At 42.6% G+C, this 27,628-nt stretch overlaps 4 protein-coding genes across 10 annotated transcripts; 2 read left to right on the forward strand and 2 right to left on the reverse strand.

Moving 5' to 3' along the window:
* The first annotated feature begins 1,674 nt into the window (after positions 1–1,674).
* On the forward strand, positions 1,675–4,598 carry grhprb (glyoxylate reductase/hydroxypyruvate reductase b). The gene is made up of 9 exons (XM_031747078.2): positions 1,675–1,918; positions 2,374–2,507; positions 2,589–2,661; positions 2,823–2,939; positions 3,053–3,141; positions 3,242–3,346; positions 3,630–3,765; positions 4,149–4,279; positions 4,369–4,598. Exons 1-9 carry the CDS (start codon positions 1,746–1,748, stop codon positions 4,488–4,490), a joined length of 1,080 nt encoding a protein of 359 aa, XP_031602938.1. The 5' UTR covers positions 1,675–1,745; the 3' UTR covers positions 4,491–4,598.
* Positions 4,599–5,401: 803 nt separating this feature from the next.
* On the reverse strand, positions 5,402–14,285 carry LOC116325960 (zinc finger and BTB domain-containing protein 5). Of its 5 annotated transcripts, none has more exons than XM_039613846.1 (4): positions 14,214–14,285; positions 11,968–12,181; positions 11,021–11,881; positions 5,402–9,442 (listed from the first exon to the last, which is right to left on the reverse strand). In XM_039613846.1, exons 1-4 carry the CDS (start codon positions 14,228–14,230, stop codon positions 8,285–8,287), a joined length of 2,250 nt encoding a protein of 749 aa, XP_039469780.1. In that variant the 5' UTR covers positions 14,231–14,285; the 3' UTR covers positions 5,402–8,284. The 5 variants fall into 5 exon arrangements, with proteins under 5 accessions (XP_039469780.1, XP_039469779.1, XP_039469782.1 ...); XM_039613845.1 differs by having other exon boundaries at positions 14,199–14,233; XM_039613848.1 differs by having other exon boundaries at positions 13,924–14,233.
* A 108-nt stretch (positions 14,286–14,393) lies between these two features.
* polr1e (RNA polymerase I subunit E) lies at positions 14,394–19,780 on the forward strand. Its single transcript, XM_031747044.2, has 12 exons — positions 14,394–14,632; positions 14,866–14,969; positions 15,052–15,128; positions 15,209–15,294; positions 15,411–15,466; positions 15,551–15,695; positions 15,788–15,898; positions 16,072–16,168; positions 16,256–16,386; positions 16,478–16,559; positions 19,175–19,306; positions 19,496–19,780. Exons 1-12 carry the CDS (start codon positions 14,557–14,559, stop codon positions 19,659–19,661), a joined length of 1,263 nt encoding a protein of 420 aa, XP_031602904.1. The 5' UTR covers positions 14,394–14,556; the 3' UTR covers positions 19,662–19,780.
* On the reverse strand, positions 19,718–26,933 carry fbxo10 (F-box protein 10). 3 transcript variants are annotated; one of them, XM_039613844.1, is made up of 11 exons: positions 26,599–26,929; positions 25,630–26,259; positions 24,670–25,494; positions 24,341–24,490; positions 23,899–24,035; positions 23,599–23,669; positions 23,333–23,485; positions 22,870–23,220; positions 22,468–22,775; positions 22,164–22,351; positions 19,718–21,126 (listed from the first exon to the last, which is right to left on the reverse strand). In XM_039613844.1, exons 2-11 carry the CDS (start codon positions 26,212–26,214, stop codon positions 20,946–20,948), a joined length of 2,949 nt encoding a protein of 982 aa, XP_039469778.1. In that variant the 5' UTR covers positions 26,215–26,259; positions 26,599–26,929; the 3' UTR covers positions 19,718–20,945. The 3 variants fall into 3 exon arrangements, 2 of the variants coding, with proteins under 2 accessions (XP_039469778.1, XP_031602899.1); XM_031747039.2 differs by having other exon boundaries at positions 22,468–22,778; positions 26,599–26,923; XR_005613471.1 differs by having other exon boundaries at positions 20,990–21,126; positions 22,593–22,778; positions 26,599–26,933.
* Positions 26,934–27,628: the final 695 nt, after the last annotated feature.

Here is a 27,628-nt window from a genome sequence, read left to right on the forward strand (position 1 = left end):
GGGTGACATTTTTCTAAAGAATAACATTTCACCATTTTGTTTTCAAAGGTATAATCTTGAGTCACCACCCATTTCTTTATATTTTGCCTCAAGGAACCAGACTTTCTTGTATTTCTTTAAAGTGTATTGAGCAATATACATATATATATATATAGATAGATCAGTGTTAGGTTTTTTAAAAAGCAAGTAAAAAGAAATATATATATATCTTTTTGCTTTCTTTCTTTTTGCTATATATATATATAGTCTTAAGGAGGGGAAGCAGGGAAAAAAAGCTCATCAGTATGTGCAGAGGAGGTCGGAAGAGAGGTACAACAGTTGGTGTCTAAGTGAGTGTTTACAAATTATAAGTGATGGTCTGTAAAACACATTGCAGGCTCTGTCATGGTTTCGATCTGCATTTCAGCCAGTGGTGTTGGGGATTTTGTCAAAACAAATTGAATTATCAACACAGATTTTGAACAACTACCATCAGAAAAGCTCGTGATTGGCAATGGCTAATGCAGTAAAAGCATACCTGGCTAGAAAAACACACACTATCAGTCATGGATTGGCCTCCTCAGAGTCCGGACCACAACATTACCGAAGCAGTGTGGGATCATGTTGACAGAGAAGGGAAGAAAAGGAAGTCAACATTCAAAGAAGAGCTTTAAGTGTCCTACAAGAACCCTGGAGAACTATTCCTGAAGACTACATAATTAAAGAAAGAAAGGTTAAGAGTGTCCAGGCTGTGTTAAAGAATATATAACACACTGTTCTACCAATAATACTAAATACTGACTTCCGAGCTCATTAGAATCATACAAACTCTATTTTTTCCCCTTGTATACTGTATTTCTATGTGTGTTTGCACATTTCAATAAGTTGCTGAGTCTATTTCCTGTTTTCCTACAAAAATATAAAGTGATAAAGCGTGTCTTAAGACTTTTGTATATTGTATATGTGAATATGGTGACAACAATGCATTCTACTCATAAAAGAAAAGAAGTAACACAAAAGTAATACCTGTAACACAATAATGATTTTAAGGTCCATCTAACTGAAAGCAGGACAGAAACAGCAGAAACATGTCAGAAAAGATTGCCTTATCTTAAATCAACCTTGTCGATGATGAGTCTGCTTTATCGCTTTGGATTTGAGGTGTGACAATACCTCCTCCAGCCATTTTACGGGTTAGGGGTATTTTATTTTTCAGTTTGAGAAAAAATAAGCAATCAACCAAGCAACAACTCTTCTATGTTCACGACAACGCAGGCAGGCTCAGGTTGTAAAAACAGAGATATCAAAACTAGTCGCAGCCAGTGAAAACAGAAGATAAAAAACAATGTTCAGCCCCCCCCCCATTTAAAGAAACAAAGTTCACCAGCTAAGTGAAACATTTACACCACAACTCGCTCCAGTTCTGGATGGAAAACACAATTCTGGTACTGTCTTTGTCACAGCGGTTAGTTATGCTTGTGTCTCTTTGTTTTGAATATAAAGAGCCTCTAGTTCCATAATCAGAGACAAAATTGGACCGATTTTTGCTTCTCTGGGGGGGAACTAGGGATAAGTATCTCTAACCTTCAGACCTTCAGACTTTTCCCCTTTCAAACCTTCAGACTCCCACCCTTTTATCATATTGGTTAGTTCACAAAGGAGCCTCCCCCTTGAACTGCAGCCAGAATCACACACAAACCCCACAACAGTCTCCAGAGTTTACTCATCCTACACTGTGGACACTCTGCCCACGCACTTACGCTGCAATGTGGTGCAGTCGCATGGCACTCCGTCGGCTCCAGAAGATCGCCGTTACTCCTTTGAACATTACCGGGGTTCTAACAAGCAACATCCAGAGGGAGATGTCAACCCTGCCGCGCATCTATGTCACACGACAGATCCCACCTGAGGGCCTGAAGATCCTCCGCGAATCCGGACAGTGAGTTATTTTTAGTATCCTGTTATGTCACTTAAAATAACAAATTTTAGCGTTTTAATGTAACTTTGCGATGTGTGCCGCAGGAGATTTGACACTGATCACTTTAAGCAGTTTGAATATCTGGTCTGAGAGGTTCATCATTTACTTTGAACAAACATGACAGCTAATGTTTGCCTTAAGGTCTCGTCAAATAAAGCACATAGTCTAAAGGGTATTCCCTGAGAAAGAGAGCTGCACAAATGTTTCACTGCACCCTAAAATCCCAGGATTTCAATGAAAGGCACTTTGACATTGTGTATCTCTAAGAAGAGCCATTATCTGTATAAAAATGTGAAACCTGTGCTCATGTATTTGGGATTTTTTTTCATCTTTGACCAGTAAATTTCCTCCAGGTGACGATAGAGGAAAACTGGATTTGATTTAAATCTTCAGTCATGTGATTTCTGTTTCCCTAGGGTGCAGTTTGAGCTGTGGAACTCAGATGACATACCGGTGCCCAGGAAGGAGCTCCTTCAGAAGGTCAAAGGTGTAGATGGTCTGCTTTGCACGCTGACGGAAAAAATTGATGCGGAACTGTTGGACGCTGCAGGTCTGCCCTTTGCCTTTGACAAATAACCTAAATGCAACAAACAGCCTTGCATGTCTTTATATGTGTGACGTATTCCTGCAGGTCCAAACCTGAAGGTCCTCAGTACAATGTCAGTGGGATTCGATCATCTGTCTTTGGATGAGCTGAAGAAACGGTGAGTTCCCTCTTTCTGTTTTATTTTATTGTAACACATGTGAATGCCATTCATGGCTCTACTGAGAGTGATTTTCCCTTTAAGAAAAAAGGTTCTTAACATGCAAACAGGCAGTGAAATATTCATGTAACGTTGTATGCAATGTTTATGTTTCCCTACAGAGGAATCCGTATAGGTTATACCCCTGAAGTCCTGACAGATGCTGTTGCTGAGCTGACAGTAGCTCTGCTGCTTGCGACCTCCAGGAGGCTCATAGAGGCCACACATGAGGCCAAGACGTACTGTCATATACAAAATAAGATCACACATACGTGGAAGATTTACTAAAACATACATGCACAAATGCAAATTGTGCAAAATAAATTCTCTCTCTTTCTCTCACTGACGCCAGTGGTGGCTGGGGCACGTGGAGAACGCTGTGGCTGTGTGGTTATGAGCTGGCCAACAGCACTGTCGGTATTCTCGGACTAGGCAGAATCGGTAAGCAGCACATCACTAAGACAACCTTTACATCAGCGTATCGTCAAACTGCCATTTCTGTCAGTCATGAGCTTTTTACAGTGTGTGCTTGTACTCAAAGGTGTGGCCATTGCTGAGCGTCTGGCACCTTTCAAAGTAAAGAAGTTTATCTACACAGATGTGGCCCCCAGGCCTGAGTTGGCGAGTGCCATCAATGCAGAATATGGTAAGGAAGACCCAGCAAGGACGTTACTCTATGATATGTGGACAAAAGATCCCCTGTCAACAGGGCAGATGGGGCTAGTCAAAAGATAAGGCTATTTAAAACCTTTTGACTTTTCATAAGTCTTTCTTGAAGTCCTAAGAACCACCCACAAACTTAATATGATAATAAAAGTGATATTAGTGCATCTATTGTAGTTTTCATCTGATTCCTACCAGCTAAAAAGGTTTGTTTTATTTTAGTTTTCAGTTTATTTTTAATAACTTTGCACTGTATCTTGTTCTAGTCTCTTTTGATGAGCTGGCAAAGCAGTCAGATTTCCTGGCTGTGTGCTGTGCTCTAACACCAGAGACAAAGGAGATCTGCAATAAGAACCTCTTCTCCAAGATGAAAAAGACTTCCATCTTCATCAACACGAGCAGGTACCCCTACCTGATACATGCATGACCCAAGACCCCAAGAGTGGTCTGTGAGTGTTGTGCTCATTAATTACTGATTAACCTGATGTTTAACAGGTTATTTTCCTTCACTGATCACCATTTAATACACAAAATGCAATGTAATGGTTTTAAGAAATGACCATTGTGTTTCCTCAAATCCAAATATTCATATTTGAGATATTAGGATTGCTCGCAGTTTCACAAAATGACCTCCACAGTTGATTAGTTGACTAATAGAAAGTTAGAATGACTAATCATTTAAGTTCTCGGTGACTTGCATCTGGAGAAATGGATATGTACTGTAGGCAATCAGCAGCGAGGATTCTGCCCTTTGAGTCTATAACTGTGCTTTTGCTGTTGCGCAGAGGCGGGGTGGTGAACCAGGAAGACCTGTATGAAGCTCTGTCCACAGGGCAGATCGCAGGAGCTGGATTAGATGTCACTGTTCCCGAGCCACTGCCAACCAACCACCCACTGTTTACGCTCAAAAACTGTGGTGAGCATTCTGCTACTTTGAACAGGTTTTTAAACCACACTTGGTCCTCTCTGCCTATCATTTGGTTTTAATATTTTCTCTTCCTGCAGTGATTCTACCCCATATTGCGAGTGCCTCCTATACTACCCGTGATGCCATGTCTTCCTTGGCGGCAAACAACCTCCTCCTGGGCCTGCGAGGGCAGCCGATGATCAAAGAGCTCAAGCTTTAAGAAAAAACAGCTTCCGCTCTGAAAAAATGATCAAATAGTGGATGATTAGTTCTACTTACTGTTCAAAATATGTTTTGCTGACTGAAGTAAATCCATGCAGTGTTGCAACTGTCTCCTTTTTCTTTAGTCTTCAGTTTCACATTTTTTAGTTTGGCATTCTAGAGTGCTGTGAAAAAGTTTTTGCCCACTTCCTGATTTCTGATTTTGAAATTATATGAAAAAAAAAAAAGTGATTCAAACCTAGTTGGCCCTGGGTGAAAAAATGATTGCCCCGATAAACCTAGGAACTGGTTTCCCACCCTTGGCAGCAAGAACTGCATAGAGTTTTACTCATCGCTGTGGAGGAATTTCAGCTCACTCCTCTTTGCAGAATTGTTTTATTACAGCCACATTGGAGGGTTGGCGCATGAACAACCTGGTTCAGATCATTGTACTGCTGCATAACCCAAGCGTGGGGAAAAACTGATAGCCGGACATTCTCCTTCAGGATTCAGGATCAAGCCTAAGAAATGGCTCTGTAACCCTTTCCACCCTGATAGGTGTCAGTGACATTGCTTCTCAGCTGTTCATGGCATGTTGCGTTGATTTTTGGGATCTTTTAGCCTGGTTAGCTTTGTGAGACAGCTTCTTATGTTGGCAATTTCTTGAATCAACAGGTCTTGCAGTAATCAGGCCTGAGTGTAGATAAGGAAATTGAACTCAACTGATTAACCACACTTTTTTTGGAAAGCTATTTCTTAATTTAACAAACAAAAAACAATTTTGTATTTACTCAAGTTATTTTGTCTTATGTTAGAATTAGTTTGATGATCTAACACACGTGTGAAAAATATTTAAAAAAAAAAAGAAAACAGGAAGGGGGCCAAGGCTTTTTCGCAGCACTGTATATGATAAGAAGGTTGCACGCAAACTGAATTTCATAGCATTTTTATTCAGCCTATACAACACCTGAACATACTATACAATCTTCAAAGTCTTCAACAGTAAAGAGACAAACATTTAGCCACCCCATGGTTACACTACAGACGTTATACAGAAAACAAAAACGAAAGAAATCCCCCCCAAACCTTTCAATTTTGGCATATCAACAAAAGCCCGGCTTTACAAGCTAGAGGGCATAAGGCAGTGACTTTAATAATCAATTCAGACTTTTATACACATTTCTTTCTAAGAAATCAAACATCTTCATACAGAGGGTAGTTCAGTCAGTGCAGTTTTAATAATAATTTAATAATTAATACAACAGCCGTAGAAGACAGCACCTAACCTGCTTGTGTGGCATGTAAACAGTCAAACCTTTGCCTGATCCCATATCTACCTTTGTATTTTTCAAAAGCCTGCTACAGCTACCTCGCTTCATGATGAGAGAAGAAGCTGAATGTGAGTGAGAGTCAGAGCAACAGACTAAATTTTAGTCAGATTAAAGACTAAACCATCACTGGTCATTTTAAATGACTTTAATAGAGTTCTGAATTAAATTTACAGGGAAAATAACTTTAAATAACTTTTTTCTTTTTAAAAAGTGTCATTTTGTAAAGGGCTAACAGTGTGATGACTCTACAGTACAACAAGGTGCCAACTAGGATTGAAAGCAATGATCCTGCCTCACTGACAGCTCAAGTGTCACAATACACCAATCATTAAAGTATACAAAAAGCAAACATGTTAATTAATGTATTTTTTTTTCCCATTCCAGTTCACTAAAACAGAACTCTACAACACAGCATGAACACGGTTTCAAAAAACATACTGCCATCCAGAGAGGCTGTTTTTCAACCTGCAGGATGTCTGCTAGAAAACCTTCATGTGATATTATTTTTGTAAATCCTGTCCATACTTTTATTTAAGCTTACACAAATCCTCAGTTGTAACATAGTTGACTTGTAACTTACAGCATTCCCCAACATTTATCAAGTTACATTAAAATACAGCTACATAAAACACAAAATTTCTTGTAATTAACAAAAAATAAAAACATTAAAATCTTTTTTTTTTAAATTACTTTCTCCATGTGAAATATTCCTTTAGTGATGTTACATTTTTCTAGACTAGTGGAACTTTGTTTTCATTTCCAGCACAACAGAATAAGAAAGGAAGAAGGAAGATCATAAGAGCTGGGTGAGCCGGATGGTTGGATTACAATGAAGATGTCGTCACATAGTTCAACATTCCAGTAAACATTATTAGCTGTAAAAAAAGACTGATTTGTCTCAGTGTTTTTGTATCAGGCGCAACATTATATGTAAAGAGACACGTATAAAGCACTCATATCAAGTACAGTAGCAAACATACACACAATGTTTACATCTTTAGGAGTTGTTTTGTCTCCTCTCCAAAAGACTTACCAGAAATGTGCAATACAGTATTTACATGTTGAAATATTTTTTTTCCCCCAACACATGCTGAACTCGTCACTGAAACTTCGCCGTTCTCTCAATAAACACACAACACCGAGAAGCTACGGCTGAACGTCACGTAGTGCCATATTTTTACAATCACAATAAACTGTTTTATGAATTTGGACAGAAAAATACGTTTGTTTTTTTTAAACCTTTCTCCTGATTGCCGTAATAATTTTACGTCAGTAAACAATGAAACTTCACTCTAAGGTAAACAGTTGTGGTGGAAGGGTAATCAGGGTAATTCAGAATTTTCCCACAACAAGTATAAATGTTTTAAAGTGAGGCTGTTACTCTTGCAGACATATGTCACATGAAGGCCTCCATGAGTACATTTTGAATTATTTGGCCTTTTACCAAAAACATTTTCAACATCAGCAACAACGTCAGTGACAGACTGAAAATCAACCATAGACGACGATCATGTCACGTTAATTTGACTTGAATTAGTCACTGCTCGATTCCTCATGATGACTATTAATTAACAAAGTACTGATGACATTTCACCGCATGACAGAATACAAACACTGTTACAACACTACATACTCTGTCGCCTTCTCTGCTGGTTGAACTGTTAAAATGCTACAGATTTCAGCATTACCCAGGTCTCTCCCACACACTGGATTATCTCTGCCTTTTTTTGCTTGCATCTAATAAACCATTAGATTTTAGCACTTACACGCATAATGGTGACCAATGTGGATGAATGTGAATGGATGTGACGGGCCGTGCACAGAACAAGGCACAGTCAATAATGTCAGCTGCTACATGTTTTTACAATTATGCACTGAATATGAATTTAAATACAATATTTTACATGATGTCAGTCTTTAGTGCTGATGTTGCACAGCTGCCTCTGAGTGTTGCAATGACTGAATCGAATTTACTTCCAAGTGTACCACTAACAATGAATCGGCACTAAAGGATCACCTCAAATGGTGAAGACACTCATCTTGAAGTTTCATAATGGGAGTTCACTAACCAAAGGGTGATGTCACAGCAGCTACGTCCATCTTTTATGCTGTGTTATGCTCACAAAATTGTTAAAAGGTGTTTTTTCCTTTTAAATTTTTCACTTATTGGCCATTATCAATGCCAAATGGTAAATAGCCAGTATTGGCTGATATATCGGCCTACATCCCTATAATCTTTCTATGGGGTTAATTTTTTAACAGAAACTTTATCAACTGGTCTTGGAGAAGATAATGTTACACATTCATATTAAGTTACCTTTTCATCCCCATCTTTGGTCTGTGATCAGGATCAGTTAGTTTAGACAGAGCGGATAACAAAACTGGCCGTTCAGTCAGAGCTTCAGAAACATTTTTATAACAGCTTTGTGACTTTAAAGGCAGCTACACTGATTCCTAGTGTTTTAATCTCCACACTCTGCTCCTACAGCAGGGCATTGGACATGTTACTGTTCTGCCAGCGCAGACAGGTGGTCTTGGAATGCTTGTATAGGTGTGAAGACTGGCTGAAGCGTTTTCCACACTTCAGACATGCGTAGGGTTTCTCTCCCGTGTGGACACGGATGTGTTTCTTGCAGTCAGTCAGGGTGAGGAATGTTTTGCAGCAGATTTTGCAGGCATATTTTCGTGCCCCTTCAACCACTAGGACATTGTGCTCTGAGAGAGCCTTTTTGCACTTGGACAGAACGTCTGCTGAGGCCCGGGTGAGCTGAGGGGGGAGGGAGGTGGGCCTGTTGCCACTCATCTCATACCCTCCGTTCTCATTGAGGAGCAGGGGACCCGCTAGACTTGATGAAGAGGAGGCAGCATCCTGAAGAATCCCCCCTACTGCCTCTTCTCCTCCCATGCCAGTGGTCATTTTTGGAGCAATGCGTCTGTAGCCTGGATAACTCAGACCTGTGCCGCTGACTCCTCCTGTCTCTCTTGAGGGCCGTCCCAGTGAATGAAGCCCCAAACTCGAGCGCTGGAATTCCAAATCAAAAGGATCCACTCCTCCACGTCCTCCTCTTGAATTTCCCCCATTTCCTCTGGGGTTTCCTAAACCATCATGCAGGGGGCGGAGGAACAGAGAATCGGCTTGCAGATTATCTCCAAAACTGCTTCTACTCTCACCACTGAGTGGGCCTGATTGCAAAAGAGAGGAAGAAGCAGAGCCAGAAGTGCCAGCAGCTTCCTGCCTCAGCAGAAAGCGATGTGCTACTGCATCCCCAGTTGTTGTGTTCGGAAGGTCGTCCTCTCCGGCAACCATCCCTGAGCTGCCAGTCGCAAAATCCTTTTGGCTGAGGAAGCTGGAAATGCTGAACCCAGGTTTGCCACTCAGTCCAAAACCACCTCCATTCGTGCCTCCTCCTCCTATACTGCTCTTGAGGATGAGCTGGGAGCTGGGCTGGAGAAGAGAGTCGGAGCTGGGCTGGGGTTCAGAAGTGAAGCTGCGGTCGCTGCTCTCTGGGCTCAGCTCCACCTTCTCTTCGTCCTCCTGGCACCCAGGCTCAGGAGGATCACTGCCTTCGGCCTGCGATGTGACGTCGCTAATTTCATCAGCTGGCTCGGGAGAACTTAGCGGCTCACGTTTAACAACCACCTAAGAAAAGCAAGAAAAGGAAAGAAATGTTTCATCTAAGGCCAAGGGAGATAAGACCTCAAATTCTAATGTAAGAATTAATATTCACAACACTGCCTAAAGGTCTCACAGTTGGACAGAATTTTATTGTGGGGACACTTCTCACAGAAACCTCAGAGCCAGCTCCCGAATGGGTAACATCAGATGCTGTAAAATAATCTCTTGAACAAGCGCTTTGCCTTACCAAGACATTGTATTTTTTCTAGCATTTCATTTCGAAATAAAGAGTTAACATCCAACCATTTCCCCGTTCTTCTGTCACAGTGCGATGCTACTTTGTTGACGTGTGTCGTCTTAGCAGCTGTAACAGTAATTTGCAGGTCCAGGGTGGCGTATTAAGCCATGGTGATAAATTCCTCTATATATGTTGTAAAACTAATAAAACCTCTAAAGTTAATCATAAATATTTTTTTCTAACTCTAACCTATAATTGGAAATATTTAGTGGAAAATTAACAAGTTAACTTTTGCAAGAAATGGCTTCTTCGCCATTACTGCTACTGCTGCAGAGAGTGTGTGTGTGTGTGTGTGTGTGTGTGTGTGTGTGGGTGGGTGGTATCGACAATAGTATGGAGCTTCGAGTAGTGTTCTGATGATTGGTATCGGTAGTGTGGAATTCTAGTACCGTGACAACCTTACAATTGACACTTGATATAGATATTCAAAACTTGGAATTATTGTTATAATCTGTCCTTATTTGACTTATTTAATCATTCCATACTGTTAAATGACAATTTGGGGTTATTTAAAATCTATACTGGACAGTCTTTTCAGGCTAAAGTAGGTACTCTGCAGTGCTGTGGTACAGTTTACAGTAATGAAGTGCAGGATGGGTGTTCACGATCACTGTTAGGACTGGTTATGACAGCTAGAAACTCGATGGCCGAGTTGTCCCTCCTGTTTATACTTCTTTGAAGTCTGCTGGAACTCTTCTGCCTGGGGTGTGTGTGTAGTTCATGGACTGTAATGTCAATTATCTGCACATTAGTTAACGAGGCCACAAAAACGCTGGTCAAATTTATGTCTGTTGGATCCAAGTGGATGCGGAAAATGTAATCAAGGCTTCAGGGTAACAGTCATTAGTTTGAATTTAAGTTGATGACATTCTTTACTACCCTTCACCTGCCAATCTCCACCTTCTTTTTCGCGTCCATGACCTCACCGCCCAAAGGTTGGAGAGTGGCCACGACAGCTCATGTAACATCTGCTAATATCTCGTAAATTGCAGCAAGCAAAACCCACAAAGAGCAGTGAACCTCAGAGCCAGCACAGGTCAGCTGTCACAGTTCATCCGCAAGGAAATCAAATCCTCACAACAGAAATTATGTGTGACTTATTTCTAAGTGAGTCATTTTCCCCTGCTGCATTGCTACACCCGATCTTATGACTTCCCTCTTCTGTCCAATCCCTTAACCCCTGGTTGCATTAATGACATTCAAACCAACGATTTCTGTTAAGTTTGTTTACTTCATACAGACAAGCCTGAGAGGTCTGGAGAGTTTTATCTATGGAAATATTCCTGCCCACTGAAGAGACAAACCTGTAGCTTTACCTTCTGCTCCTCCTCTTCGTTCTCCTCCTCCTCTGTTCCTGATTTTATTTTCACCCCTGCTCTGCTGTCCTGCTGATCCTGGTCATCCATGTCCTCTTCTTTGTTTACTCCTTGAATTCTCCCCAAGTTCTCCTCCTCGCAGCGTCCACTATCTGACTGACTCGGCATCTGAGGGTCATCTTGGGAAGCAGCTGCTAACCCAGTGATCGCAGGGTCAAGTTTAGATTCGTCCCCCATCTTGTGGGAATCTGGGGAGAGAAGTGCTCCATCCTCCCGCTCTGCGTTCACCCCTTCTTCTCCTAACAACCCGAGGTTAGGCGCCGAAGGACGCTGTCTCTGTCTGGGTCTCTCCTCTGAAAGCCCCAACGCCAGAGAGGGCTTTCGTTTGTGGAAGCGTCGGATTGGGAAGGAGGCCCTCTGGTCAACCACCCTACTGCCAACTACATTTCCCGCCCGGTCGTCTTCCATCCCACCCAAAGCAGAGCTCACCAAGCTGAGCCCCAGCTGCTGCAGTAAGAAGGAGCGCTGCAGCTTTGAAGTGGCAGCATTTGCTGCAAGGTTAGCATTAGCTGCTAACGTCGGGTTCACTGCTAAATCAGCTACTTGCTGATGCTGCTGCTGTCTGTGCCTCTGCTGCTCCTGCTGTGGGTGGTGATGGGCAGCTCTGTCGGATGAGGGGGACATGGGCAGCGTGCGTGTTGTCAGGTAGTGTTTGCAAGCCTTGACCACATTGTTGAGGTGCAGATGCGAAGCTGCGAGGAGAACATCCATGACATTGCTTTCCCCGAGCATCAGTGTTGACGTGTACATCATGTCCACGAGAGCGGCAAAGGCTTCGGCCGTCACCACCTGCAGAACGCACACAGTGGTTTCAATCACCATTAGAATGACTAAAAACACTTTTTTCGCTTTTTTGACAGCGTTTTCTTTCTAACCTCGCTGTCCAGCTGGATCATGTTCATGCTAGCATCTCCCTCTGCGACAGTGAACAGCGCTCTGAAGTGGGTGCTGCAGGCCGCCAGCACGGAGCGGTGGGCTTTAAAGTGTCGGCTGCCTACCACGATGACACAGTCGCAAAGCTGACCATGGACACGCTGATAGTTCAGCTGCTGGAAGATCTGCTCAAAATGGCCTGGGAAATCCATGGCCCTGCAGACAGAGGAGCAGAGGGTAGGTGAGTTATGCAGAACCACAGTCAGTTAGCAAAGATCAGGTGACCTACTGATGTCACTGCATCTGACCAATCAGCAGCGACCTGGAGCTTTTCAAACTTCAGTGTTCTTCCACAAATTGGGAAATTCAGTTTACTGCCCCTACGTACTCTTACCCTTATCATCATAATGCCCAAACCAATAGTTCTAAGTTAATTGCTGTATTACAAGAAACAGACTATGTAGTTGCCAACTTGACCCCATTCAGTAGCACACTGACTGCAGCTTGCTTGCTTGACAATCCATTATGCATTAAAAAAAGAATAAAAAACTTAAGTAAGATGACGTTATCTTACTGGATAAAACAATTGGGGACAAAGTGATAAATCACAATATGTGTCACTTCAACACTTGTCACACTTCAAAATGTTAAAAAAAAAAAAGTTTATTTATCGAAGTAAGACAGGAGAGGATGGAGAGAGGTTAGATTTTAAAAGGTAAGGACTGCTCCGTGACATTTAACCGACTGGGAAGTTAAAGCTGAAACATAACATCCTCATTCATTTTAGACACTTGTGAACTGATACCAGATCTATACCTGATGTGTCGCTTATGTGAAGTGTATACTAACTTTTTGCTATTCCAAGGTTGCATGAAAAGGCAGTGTATGGCAGGGTAAACCAGTTAATCTGCGGTACTGTGGAGAAGTTTACAGATGTGGCGTTTATGGTCACTGTAACAAGGAAACATGTCAATTTAAAGTTATACTAAGGAGATTAATTCACTGAATTCCACCTTTATAGTGTGTAGGGGTGTCAGAAATCTGCCCTGACAGCCAACAAGAGCAGAAACTCAGGTCAGCTGATCCCAGCCCGAAAACAAAGAAAATTTCATTGTGCTTACAATAAAAATTACTTCCAAGTGATGCTGCACTACAAAACTAGAGATCTCACACCTACTCGAGTCAAACTTAAACCCACGATTATGCTCATTTGCATCAGTTTGCATCTGAATTTGGGCTGAAATAATGTTTGAACTCCCATAATATTATTTTATTCTTATATTATTAATGAAGTTAAGTCAGCTTTGCACAAAACAGCTGATAGAAATGTCCTCCAAATAGCTCATTTTCACTGTATTTCGGAGTCTGAATCCAGCACTTCATTATTTTTTGAAACAAGTATGTGTATTTCTACATTTCTGAGTACCTGTGGATGCAGTCTACGATGTCTGAATGGTGATGGGGGAGAAGTTGGATCAGTTTTTGTATTTACTGGCTAACAGCCAGGATGCCGTGGTACTGTCATTTTATTTCGCTTACTGATTACTGTGCACCAAATGTTGCGTTTCCCACTGCCTTTGCCTTCTTGCTATAAAGTCATATATTGACGAACAGGTCTAACTTTATTGGACCCCATCGTCTTTACACACATTTAACGTCACAACTGCACTGGAACACAATAGCATGGGATGCGACTCGGTAAAATGACACAAAAGAAGCAGTCTGCTGGTACTGTAAGTCAGAGCAGAGAGCCAGCAGTACTTTAGGTTACCTTGAAAAATCCGGAAAATGCAGGTATCGAGAGGGAGAACAGGGCCCCGATTAGCCAAAGTTAGCTGGCTGCAGCCCAGCAAATAGCCCGTTAGCTAGAGTAAAAGCAGCGGCATGCGGTCACCGAGACTGGCCCACAAAATGTCCCCTCAAGCCGAGCTGTGGATAGCTAACATTTCCGCTGCTACCTCTCGCGTCCCCCTGCGGTCGACTTCCTGACGGTTTGACCCCGAAGCGGCTCGTTTGGTTTTGGCCGTGGGAACGTAAAGCTGGCCGCGATGGACGGTGCCGCGGTGTCCGTTGATCTCCAGCGGCTGCCAGGCTGAGCACACAGCCACGGCGCCAGAATAACCGTTAGAATAATATTAATGCCTTCTATCAATTGGTAAGCGCTAGCGTCATGCTGTGTTCTGTTTTCTAATATTTCCCCCCGCCGACAGACGGTTTTTCCAACCAGACTCACGGGGCGGCGCTGTACCTCTTTTTCGCGTCCATGACCTCACCCGAGGTGAAAAGCTGCAGTTTTACGGTTTCACCACAAGGTGTCACTGCTGCCTCCCCACACACAGCCAGTTAGCCAAAGATTATAAACAGCATCGAGATGGTAAATGCTTTGGCATTTTTATTTTTTTAAAGCCCGTATAAAGGATAATCCTATAATCCAGTGAACAAAGACATGGCAGAAGGAACAGTACAGGCAAAATAAAGAAATGCACCAAGTAAAGTATCCACGACAAAACTGGAGAAATTAGACCAGCGGCTTGGCGAAGCGAACACGGAAGTACAGAGGAGTGAACTCTTGCCCTGCATGAAAACTCATCATGACAACAGTCATGGCCGCCTCCTGCTCGTTTGTGTGCTGCGGAGAGGAGAGAGAAGCCGATAAAGCTGTCGTCGGTGAGTATTCCTCATTTGTTTATTATGTAGAATTTTTCACGAGGATAATGATGATGACACATGACTCTGGGTTGGGCTTTGTAGAGTTTATATTTTTAAAGCATTTAGGTGCACACGTGGGCACTATACCGTGTTGTTGTGTCCGAGGCTCTCACGTGTGTCACTGTACAGTCACATCGGTCATTGAGGTTTGATCACGTATAATTCCCGGTGTTTCTGTCTCAATCCCACAGTCCGCTTTTCTAACGGCAGCGTCCAAAATGCAGACAAGCTGGATTTCAGCATGTTGAAGAACACGGAGGAAAGTAACCCCAGGAAAAAGACCAGGCGGATACTGGTGAGGAAGATGAGGAGTGTGTCTGCACTCTCCGGGCTGTGTTGGTATACTCTCAGTGTTCTTCCTGGTTTATTTTATTTAGGTTGCCGAGTCAGACAGACTGTCCTATGTGGGGCAGAACTTTGGAGTGGGGTCCATGAAGTGCAATAATCTTTGCAAGTAGGTCTTTGCTGCACATTTTGGCATGTTATGGTCACCGAGGAGGAGATTGATAAGGAGGATGTTTGGCATCTCTTTAGATATTATGTGGGCGTGCTGAACAAGCAGACCATGACGATGGAGGTGCACGAAGCTCAGCTGTTCAACATGCAACCAGTTATACCAGGTAAGAGAGCTATAACATATCTGTTGCTATTTTTAACTGCCCACAAAGACCAGAAGCTGTGGAAGGAATGCTTTGTGTGCCTTCTGAGAGTTGCTTTTTATGACTTTTGTCACCAGGAGAGACAACAGACAGTGCAAAACCCCAGGACACTACTCAGACCTACAGAGAAAAGGTGCATTTGCTGCTGCTGTCTGTGCTTAATTATGTGTAATGTGATGTGTATATCCTGTTATTACCTTTAATGTTTCCCTTTCAGGTTGACTTATTGATTGAGGCCTTTGGTACCAACAAGCAGAAGAGAGCTCTGAGCTCTCGCAGGCTGAATCAGGTGGGCAGTGAAACCCTTCAGCAAGCAGTGGCAAAGGCTGCCAACACTGTGATTGGCGAGAAGGGTCTGGAAGGTAAGCTGCACAGTGGATGCCTCTCTTCGGAGAAATCCGAAAGAATGTTTCTCTTTCCATGTTTTTTTTCTTAACCTTCCCTCTCTGCACAGCTTTGCAGCAAGAAGTGGCTGACGCAGATTCGCAAGGAGACCTGGCTCTGCATCTTCCCCCCTGCAATGCAAACGCAGACAAACGAGAGGACGTCTATCCATTTGATGAGCGTATCTTTTATTCCTGTGCTGGAGGAAGAATGTGTTTATGGAAATAGGAAGGCAAGGAATCCATTTGAATCCCAGATTACAAGATGGGGTACTAGCGTATGCATGTGTTTGCAGGTTTTTATCTAGAGCTGTACCAGACTTTGTTCAGGTGACCCTTAACCGAATATCTGCAGTCTTGAGCCCAGTGGAGTTTGGTGCTTTGGAGCAGGGTGGTGCCAAAATGGCAGCACTCACCCCCGAAGAGCTGAAGAAGATGAAAGATGATGGAAGGTAGGGGCAACAAAACCTTCAGAGACATTTTATTAATGTGTTCTTGCACTTGAGGTTGATCTTGTGCTTTTTATCTTTAACCTAAAGGTGCCTGAGTATTGTGAAGCATCTAGAGAATCTGCCAACTGAAAGTGAAAGCCGAGACAAAACAGCACGCTGTGCTTTCTACCTCTCTCTGCTCCTCAAACTGGCTCGGGAGAGGAACATCACCCGCAAGTGTGAGTGAATTTTGTTAGTATTATGATGTGGAAAGTGGTATACAAACTTTCACCATTAGAGGGTTGTAGTAATTCATGTTTGCATGTACAGTTGGGCAAGAGGAAGGCTGCCCTCGCATCATCCAGGGCAAACTCTTTAAAACGTTCACCGTGGAGACCTTCAACAATGGCAGGTATGGTGGTTAAACACATATAGCTAATGAAGAAAAATGTTTCTGGAATTTGATTTTGTTTCACTAAATTAATAATTTCATTAGTAATTCAAAAATTTACCAAATGCTAAACTGAGACAGGGAAGCTAAATAATATATACAGTTCTAAGAAGTTTACATACACTCATCATGAGCATGAATGTCGTGGTAATTTTGGGCTTTTAATTGTGTGAGGCATTCACACTATTGAGATCCTGTTTCTCTTTAAACTTTATTCCTCTATGTCTTGATGCATTCTCAATCATCCAGGAAAGTAAATCTCCAAAAGTTGAATGGAGCCTTTGGCCATTGATCAGTGTTCTTTGATCAGTGGGTTTTGGTCAGTGATTGTTGATCAATGGTCATGGGAATTTGCATAATTATGATTAAGGAACTGACCTCACAGCCCATTGTTCCTTCAGTGGGCTGGTTTCAGTCATTATGCAAATGTACTGTTTATAAGGTTTGGGGAAACCTGCAGTCAGCTGAGACTGAAGAAGTCACTTGGATGAGTGACGAAACGTTTCTCCCACAAAATGCTACGTCCAGATGGACAGATTCAACTTTTGGAGATTTATTCCTCTACCTTATTCTAGTTGCTCCGACCTTTGCTGGTTAATTACTCCCCCAGTTTTCATCCGATTTTCACCATTCAAATTTCCAACTGTTCTGCTCTTTCTGCTAATGCCAGCTATATCTTTTGGTGCTCATAACTTTTATACTTTTTGAGATATTAAGCTTTTTATGCCATTTTTTTGGCCCATTTTGCTGAATGGGACCACATTATCAGTGTGATCACCAGTTTTGCTTGCCGGGCTGAGCTATGTTTTGGCTCAGTGAGATGAGCAGCCGTTCTCAGACCAGGAGGGCCGGGTCAAATCCCGCTTATGGCAGCATTTTATTCAGTAAACAGTTCAACTGTTTTAACTCTTTTCAAAACAGTTTTCAGTGTCTTCACCTCTTCAGCACAAATTTCATTTTTTTCATCTCTTTTTTGCTGAACATTCAGCTTCTTCACCTCTTTTCAGCACAAATTTCAGTTTCTTCACCTCTTTTCAGCACAATTCAGCTTCTTCTGCACAGTGCACATTGTTTTTCTCATTATATCTCTGATTGGCACTAGAACTGGTTTAGCTCAGTGGGATGAGCAGCCGCTGTGAGATCCGGTGGCGAAGGTTCAAATCCTACCTGTGGCGGTTGCCACACATGTTCCCCCGCTTGCATGCACTCAGCTTTCTTGACACTCTTCACTGTACCCTTTCAAATTCAGCAAGCACTTCAGCTTCTACAACTCTTTTCAGCAGATAGTTCTGCTTCTTCTGCTGTTTTCAGCAGATTCCACTACACGCCATTCACACTGCATTTTCCCAGGAAATGCAACTTTTTCCAGTTACTTCTTTTAACTGTTCTTTTCTCAGCATGGAATGATTGTACAGCATACACCTTTAATGATTTGAAAAACCAAGAATTGGGTGCACAGGTTTCAATTTATTTAGGATTTTCTCTAATCCACACGGGGTCAAATATATAGATACACTCACTTAAATAATTTAGTAAGTGTTGTTAAAGGTTCTACAATGTATTTTAACAAAGTTAAGGCCTATTAGCTTCTCGATAGTGGTCGTGATTGACTACATCTTTTAGTTTCTCTTTGCAGCATAAGAAGGGTTTGTTTGATAGCACCAACTGGATTGAATAATACTCAGAATAATACAAAAGTCCAAGAAACTAATTGAAGATCTAAGAAAGAGAACTGTAGTTTCTTGGACACCCTCGAAAGAACTACAGATTCCAACATCATCAGTTTAAACAGCTGATATGTCATCACTTTTCCAAAAATGTCACCCTCATAGGAGAGAAGGTGGGCTAGGACAGTCAGGAACAACCCAGAAACCACCATGGCTTAAGCCTGCCATGAACTGGAAACCGCTGGAACACCTTTTTCATTGCCATGGACTGAGAGGGTGCCAACCAACAAAGAAGCCCCAAACACACATTAAAACTGGTTTTAGAATGAATAAAGCAGGCTAACATTAAGCCTCTGGAATTGCCTTTCAAAAAAACAAAAAACAAAAACCCAACTCAACCCTGTTTAATTTTGTTCAGTGTGCTTTAAAGCCAGGCCTATGCCAGGAAACTAACAAAGTTAAATGAACTTTAACCAAAAAGAGTGGTCAAATATTCAGCCAGAATTACACCAGAAGCTTCTTGAGGGCTGCCAAAAAAATCTCATATTAGTACAACTTACTAAGGGACATTAACCAAATATTAGTGGGGATGTGTGTGTATGTATTTGAATCTGTATGCATACATTTGACCTGTGTGGATTTCAGAAAATCCCAAATAAATTTAAACTTGTGCACCTAATTTTTGTTTAACTATAAGTTATTAAAGGTGCATGCTTTACTATCATTTCACTCTGGAAAACAGTTCAAATAAATAATGAAAAAAAAATTTAAAAAAATTGCCAAATTATTTATGGCAGACATTCATGGCCATGATGAGCTTATGTAAACATCTGACCACAACAGTGTATTTGTTGCTGCACTGATTCTTTTCAAAAGATGCACTTTCTTTACTTTAACTTTTCTGTTTAGAATCCATAACATGGTGTCATCGTCAATGCGGGTCAAACTAGCAGCATACTGCTTAGCTCTACTGCTGCATATGGGTAACATGACAGCTGACCTCACATTACTGCATCGTGACCTGGGAATCACTGAGGCAAGGTAAGCAGGGGAATAAAAAGGAAGCCTTTAAAAATTATTTCTTACATTTCATACATTGTTTAAATAAAGAGTAAAATCATTAATGAAGTCAATAATGTGGACTTAACCACACATACTACTATCCTCCTTCTTTACTCTGTAGTTTTTGTTTAAACTGTAAACTATTGTGATTCTTGTGCTCTCCTATAGGATGACTGAAGTCGCAAAGTCAATGAGACTGACCTTGGTGAAACCAGCCCGAGGCAAGGGTGATAACATTGAACTACAAGATGACAGCAGATTGGCCGCCCTCGTTCTGCCTCTGATCAAATACGATCACTTCACTGAGAGACGGAAACGCAAAAAGATGCACTGAGGACGCAAAGGAGAACCGAGAACTGGACAGAAAGAAATGAATATCAAACAAATGGCTGCATTAAACAAGGCTTGTTTATTAATGCTTTTGTAGACAAATAAAGTGAACTTCAAGTCGAACGTGACACGCTTACATTTAAAGATAGAAAAAGAAAAAAAAAAAGACTAAAGAGCTGTAAACAAATTCTAGATGACAGAACATCTAGCAGGAACGTATAGGCACGTTTGTAGACATCACATATTGCACACTACATATCTTCCCCTTCTCTGAGTGTGTGGACAGGATATCTTGATAACGGACTTCCTCTTCTGTCTGCTGGTCTTTTTTTTTTGGCTTTTTTTTGTTTGTTTGTTTTTTTTACAAATGCAGACAAATTAAATAAGCTGTTAAAAAAGCTAAACTGTCATCAGACAATAGTGGATGGTTGTGAGATTATATTTCGGCAAATGCAAACCATCAAATGTGATTGGTTGGTCGAACTTAAGTGCAGGTGGACTACAAATGGAACTATAAAGCTTAGACTACCAACAGTTTTTTTTTTTGCATAATCATATGCAGATATCTGTTTAGTTTTCTCTGCAGCATGTTGACAGGATCTGAAATAATGAGATGTCTCAAAAAGCGAAGTGCATTAAGTTTTAAAAACCACAAAGGACATTACGCAAGAAGAGACCCGCCAACAGACAGGACAGAGACAGAATCTTAGTTTTGGCTTAGTTGCATAAACGCCCTCACGCTATGAACACACCTTCCCTCGCTACAGCCATCCCTTAAATAGTCAACCAAGGCACAGCTTTACTTTGACCCACTGTCAAAGCCAGCATTTCTGAAGCCTTTGACTCCTGCTAGGATTTAGAAATGTGCACTTCCTAACCAGCGAGTCCCTATAAGCAAAAATAAGACTACCAAACAAGTCTGCAGTAAATGAGCTAATGATAAACTAGGCAAAGCTCTAGTCTCAAACAGATTCCAAAGATGTATGAATGTCTTGTACTCCAGCTTCGGTTTTCAATAGCCCACGTTTTATGAGCACAGTAGCATTTTAATCGTAGAAGTACAAAAGTCTAATTTCAGATTTTCAAAATCTTCTTCCATCTTAATAAAAATGAGGGTGGATGGCTCCTTTAATGTTTCAGTTGCGGTCTCCAGCTACTTGGACAATTAACCGAACCCTTATTTTGACAGTCAGTGCCCCACGTGTATGGTTTACAGTAGTTAAGGAGCAACCAGATGCTGACCTCCTGACCCTGGCTATCATATTGGTTTGTAAGTTCTTGCCAGTATTCACAGAATGCTGCAAAACATGCTGCCGCTGTGGCAACCACTTTCCACAGTTGCGCCGATCCTGGTGGTCACGGAAATTCCAAGTCCAGAGGGATACTGGGATGAAGAGAGACCTGCAGGGGAGCTGGCCAGTGGGCGAGGAGGAGGGTTTTCCATAACCCAGGGGGGAACAGATGTACAGCTATGAAATGAAGAGAGGAAAAAGGGTAAGCAGCAATTAGGAGGTGCCCTTTAAGATTATTTTTCACCCCACCCGTATTTGTTTTTTAAACCATTTTCATCTTCACCAGCTCCTGAGGGAAATAACTTTTAAGCTGCAAATCATGCCACTAGCTAGCTGTCACTGACTGATTGTTATACAATTCTGAGCAAACAGCACACAGTGAATTTTTAGAGCTTTTTCTTCTCATAAAAACTGCTTCATTCAAAAACGTTGCTATTAGAGTAAACTGTAGCAGTACACGTATGGGTCCAGCCCAGCAAAGCAAATGAATAGAGAGGAAATGTGATTACAAAAAACAAGCACTGCTTTCCACTGAGGTAATAAAACCAGTAAAAAAAAAAAAAAACTAGTGTGGTGTGTTTACCAACACGGTAAAGAACCAAGGACTAAGAACTTCTAAGGAGCCAAACGCAGAACTCAAGTTAATAAGATGAGGCAGCAGCAACTGATTCAAGCGGTATCCTGATATTTAGATGCCCTTCCTTAGTACTTCATCAAGTACGCCATTTTCTAACCTCTGAGGTTGGGCCCTAGGTCTTGAACTGGGGGATCATTTCACATGTAAGGAAAATGTGATCACTACACAGCGGAGCCACTGCTTTCCTACTAAAAGCAATGACCTCAAAAAGTTCTTTAAGTTAACCTGCAGATCTGAGTAATTTTTTTTACTCAGATCACTTACTATTTATTACAGACACTGCGCAGACAGCAGAAGCGATAGAAAGTGACAACACTAATTCCACTGATGGTCTACTGCAGGGGTCTCCAACTCCAGGCCTCGAGGGCCGGTGTCCTGCAGGTTTTAGATGTGTCCTTGATCCAACACAGCTGATTCAAATGGCTAAATTACCTCCTCAACTTGTGTTGAAGTTCTCCAGAGGCTGGTAATGAACTAATCATATCTAAAACCTGCAGGACACCGGCCCTCGAGGCCTGGAGTTGGAGATCCCTGGTCTACTGAATGTCTGCCAGTTTTTAATGGGCCGACTGATTACCTGTCATCATGCCTTAGAATGCTATTGTTCCGCAGCACACAGCTCTCATTGCCAGGATCCATATGTAGCAACGCTTTTCTGTTGTCACGGTGACCCTGGAACAAGATGTTGTCATGGACAACACCTTTAACTGGCCCTAGCACGGCGATCCCACAGCCTTGTGAGGGTTGGACACGATTGCGCATTACCTAAAGACAAAAAATTATTAAAAACTCGAATGTAATAAAGTTACGGTTAATATAAAAGTAAACAGCTACAATATGCAGGTCTAATAGCAGGTTTGGAGATCTTCAGTCCATCCCACCTTGATATCGGCACTTCCACAGACCTGGATTCCACATCCACGGTTCCCAACAACATCATTTTCCACAATCTGCCCATTACCACTGAAACTGACACCATAGCCACTGTTTTCGTAGATGCCATTACCACGAAGCTCCACTCTGCAGTCTTTCTCCACCGCAACACCACCTCGACCATTTTCCAGAATGCAGTTTGTAGCAAGTCGGGTCAGCTGACTGCTTTGCAGCACGGCAATGCCAAGGCCACGGTTACAGTTTATCAGGTTAGCAAAAACATTCAGGGCCTCGGTGCTCTTCACATACAGACCAACTGCTATAGAAAGGGACAAACAGATGGAGAAATGACAAATAGTCTTTCATTCTCCCCCTCTATCAGCATTTGATGAAACAGATCAATTTAGTACCTCCATTGTAGCTCATGCAGTTGCTCTCCACCAGGGCCACACTAATAGAGCGGCGAGCAGAGTGGCGCTCATCTTCGCTGTCCAGGTCACTGTCCCAGGCAAACAGTTCACCTTCTTCATTAAAGTTCTCCTGCCCTTCACGTCCCTCTCCTTCTACTCCCCTCCTGTCTGCTCCGCCTCCTTCTCCAGCGATTCCTTCCTGCCCAGGCCAGTTTCCGTCCCTGACCTCAATGTTCTCTGGGTCCTTCCTGCAGAACACTGCCAGCCCATACATACAGTTATGGATTATGTAATTGCTTAGGAGCTGTGGGAGGCTGGACGACATAACCCACACACCGCAGCCTTTGTTACCTGAAGGAGTCAGAGAAAGAGGGAAACTGAAACTGTTCAAACTGAGTCAGGGGTGTTGAAAATGAGCTATTAAGCACAATGAAGCCTTTAAGAGATAAATAATAATACATACAAAAAACCTGGTTTCCCTCAATAAGTCCACGTCCTCTCTCTCCCACCACAACACCATCTGAGTAGCCGTAACAAATGTAGTTGTTCCGTAAGATAGGGTCGCCTCCTCTGCGGATATCCACACCGCCCCATTGGTTCTCTCGAATCACATTCTCTGGAATTAAAATTAGTTTTTATCTGTGTACATTAGTGGGGAAACACGAAGAAGCCATTTGTCATTTTGTGTGTTCATCTGGATAAGATAATGGAGCAGATCCACTGACACACCTGTTATCATTCCTCTGCCGTTCTCATTTATAGCAATCCCTGCAGCCTGGCCCTGGAAGATGTGATTCCCACTGAGAAAGAAAAAAAAAAGGGGAGGGGGGAGATAAAAGTTCCCACGGAGAAAATGATGGATAGGAGAACAGAAAATTGGTGTCAAAAGAAAAAAAAAGGAAGCTAGCTCTGCTGTAGGTTTTCTACAGAAATCCAGATTTATATCTTTTTAAACAAATCCAGTCTCAAGATATAAACATGAAAAGAGTGAATAATATCCAAATTAATTGCTTGCAGACTCCAACCTACCTTACCACGGGATTTCCACTGAAGAGAATATATACCCCAGCTTCTTTGTTGTTGTAAATCTGATTGCTTCGAATTGAACCTTTTCCATTGCCAAGGACAACAACCCCAGAGCGCAAACCACTGTGTATTTTGTTGCACTGTGGATTAATAGTTGATAGTGGATAAAGAGACTGAGGAAATTAGTTTCATCTGGAAAGCCTGAATAGATCATTTCTGGAAATCATAAATATTCATACTCTGGTTCTTTTTGTTTTATGCACGCAAGAACATCTTAAGCTCTTAAGTTGAGTAAGTTAGAAGAGTAGTGAACAAAATTCTCCTTATCCATGATATCTGGGCATGCTGCTGAAAGGGTCTGGGACATGCTATCACAGGAAATTTTTTGTTGTTTGCTTGCATCTTTAAAAAGTTGGAATCCAATCAGCAATTGTGTTGCATTTACCACAATGGTTGGGTTAGCCCCCTTTCGGATATCCAGCCCTGCCTCCCCGTTCGAGTGGATGTTGTTTTCTGCTATGAGGCCCTGAGCAGAGAGGCGCAGAAACACGCCTGATGCACGACATTCACAGACCTCGTTTCTCAGCATTACGATCTGAAGCAGGAGAGAGACAGAAAAGGAAGGTGATCAAGTAGCAGCTTGAATAGGACACTGATGTTAAATTACTAATGACCCGAGCTACTTTAACTTGATATGTTTCCCGAATACACACAATACACAATCACAGATTCATGCCATTTGTATGAAGCAAAGTTACTAGGAACATTATTAACTGTGGAGTTTTGGATGCAGCGCACGGCGTAGTTCAGCCCACGAAAAACATTCTCCTCCAGTCGAGCTTGTCCATAATTGGACAAATGTACACCGCCCTTCCCGTCCCTGAAGAGGCATCGTCTGAGGATGCAGCCAAGTGTCGATGCTGCCAACATGTGAGCCTCTGGGTCCCTGTCTAACTCCTGCTGTAGGGTGAGAGGGTCAGGGATCATGGATGGGGGATCGGGGGAAGAGGAAAGCGGAAGAGAGCCATCTGGCTGGGGGTTGAGCAAATGCGATAGGCCATGATGGTCACATGGGATTTTGTACTCCAGTGTAAAATGCTTTTTGGTGTTGTTGGCCCCCCCCTCGTCTCTGTTCTCCTCTCCTTCACTGCGCTCACCATCACTCCAGCCATCTTCAATCACTGTCCTCTGACATACCCCATCTACCCCTGTTCTCCTCTTCCAGTCATCTATGGTTATGCTCTCCTTTTTAACATTAGCACCTGGAGGTTGGTGTCCACCAGTGGAGGCAGCCGGATGTCCTTTGGGAGAACTATTATGCTCAGATAGGCCACATGATGGGAACGTCCTAGCCAGAGCTGCCAAATGTTTACAAGCCCAGTTCCTTTCTGAGACCGGGGGACCTTCCACAGTCACTGAAGCTGTGTCACTTCCTGAGAAGTCACAGCTGTCAAATAAACTCAGGACAACTCCCAGCAAGTGTGCAGAGCTGCCCTGGGAGAAGGAGCAAAACCGAGCCTGGCAGGTTCCTGGCCCGCGGACTTGCAGCTGAGCTCCCTCAAAGTTGCAGTTATCTAGTTGGACATGTCCCCAGGATGTCTAGAGGAGAGCAAGACAGAAAGAAACAAAGAACTATAATTAGATTCTATTTTCTCAAGAAATTTGTGTTTATAGGAGTGTATAGACTAGGCCAATCTGACTCTGAGACTCTTAGGAAACAAGCTGCTACTTCACCTTGTAGACAACCGTGGAGAACCAGGGTGGCATGAACACCAGATTACACAGCCTGGCAGTAGGGCACTGCTGCTCCATACACACTAAGAGGGCCACCTCGCCCAGTCGGCCTAACCCAACCAGCTCCACCGGTACTTTCAGCGCTACCTCAGCCTGCTCCTCATACACCCCTGGATGGAGCACCACTCGGTCGTAAGGCCCCACCACCCCAAGGGCTCCGCGCAGGGTCTCAAACTCACATCCCGGCCCCACATGCCAAACCCTGCGATCTTTCCGACGGCGGAAGAAGAGGAGGCAAGCGGAGGACTGGAGCTCTGGACCATTTTGAGTCCAGGTGCGGGTGGCAAGGGCATGCTGTTTCAGGGCCTCTCTCCACGAAGGGGGCTCCAGATGAGGTTGACTAGGCCAGTTGGGATGTCGGCACTCAGGGCAGCCCAGGCAGAGCTGTCTCCAGCGGGTGTTATCCAGAGAGAGGATGAGCTCCCGCCAGGCACGGCACACCTGGCAGCAGCGGCCCAGGTCAGGGAGAGGGAGATAGGCTAAGATAACCCTCCACAGCTCCACGGGGAGGCTGCCCACCTCCATGGCAGCAGAGACGCCGGCTGGTTAGCACCGCGATGGGCGGGATACCTAGAGACAGACACACATGCACGCGCATTTCAGGCAACAGGAAGCGCAAACCGTTACACAACAATTATGAAGACGCACAATATTACACAACAGGATATTCAAGTGCGTTTTGTTTTTAATATTCGCACATCAACACCAAATGGCGCCACGACCAGCGTTAATTTTAGCCGAAAAACAAAATACAGCGAAAACTAGATATGAATTATATAACCTTACTGTTCATTTTGCGTATCGGTAAACGATATCTCCACTAAGGGCCTGCAATATTGCCCTGAAAGTTTGCTGCAGTTAAACGCGGTTAGCTAGCGGCGTAACTAACGCTAGCCAAAACGTCCTTACCTTTTACCAGTTTGCCATAGTCAACACATGTCGGCTCGACGTTTAGACAAGCCATCCATCCGGCGTCGCATGCCTGCGACACTGACTTTGTCTTCGCATTCTTCGGGAGTTTACAGTTATCATAATTACTGCAGATGTACCATCGAAATAAATGGAGTTCAGACGGTTGCTTACAGTTTACAGCAAGAAACCCAAGATCCCCATCTTCCGCTTCCCAAAAGTGGGCGTTTACTTCAGTTTCCCCTTGGTGCATCCGAGGGGAAGCTGAAGTATAGGGAAGAATGTTGTTAACTAGTTAGACTCCAAATTCAGAGGCGGTCCAAGGTTCTATGGTGCCTTAAGTGGAATTTAATTTGGTGCCCCCCGCTAATCCCACCTCAGCACCCCAATATTAACTATATATTATCAATTAAAAAAAAAAATCTATGTACATCCTACATTTACCAGAACTATTATCATGACTTTCTAGTGTACTGGAGAGAAATAAAAAAAAAAAAACAGTACCTGACAGTGTATTTTTTTAAACATACTAACTGTTTAATTGTTGTTGAAATGTGTAAAATGACAGAACAATCATAAGGAATTTAACATAGGCCTAAATATGATCATTTTTATACAACGATGCAAGTTTTAAAACAGAACAAATTAAACAGAAAGCTAGCAGTAGGTTACCAACCATAATGCCTGTGGTTTCCATTGCCTAAACTCAACACACCTTTAGCCAATTTTGTTACAGTAAAATAAATAGTGAAGTAAATGTGAGACTAAATGCGCTTTTCTTTTCTAAAACAGTAAAGTCAGCATTTATTAAGTTATCATTTTACTTTGTTTGAGTCTGGAATCTGGAGTTTTGGTCACTCTGAACTTGCATGGCTTCTCTGTTTATATTACATTTGGACACTGAGTGGAAAAAAACTGAACTGTTAACAAATAGGTCATCTCTAATTAATGGATGTTTTTCTGGTAGCTTCTGGCTGCATAGAATGTGAGTAACGGGTTAGCATGAGGATGAAAGGACTTAATACAGTAA

The sequence above is a fragment of the Oreochromis aureus genome, linkage group 6 (assembly GCF_013358895.1).
Source record: "Oreochromis aureus strain Israel breed Guangdong linkage group 6, ZZ_aureus, whole genome shotgun sequence".
NCBI classification, from domain to species: domain Eukaryota; kingdom Metazoa; phylum Chordata; class Actinopteri; order Cichliformes; family Cichlidae; genus Oreochromis; species Oreochromis aureus.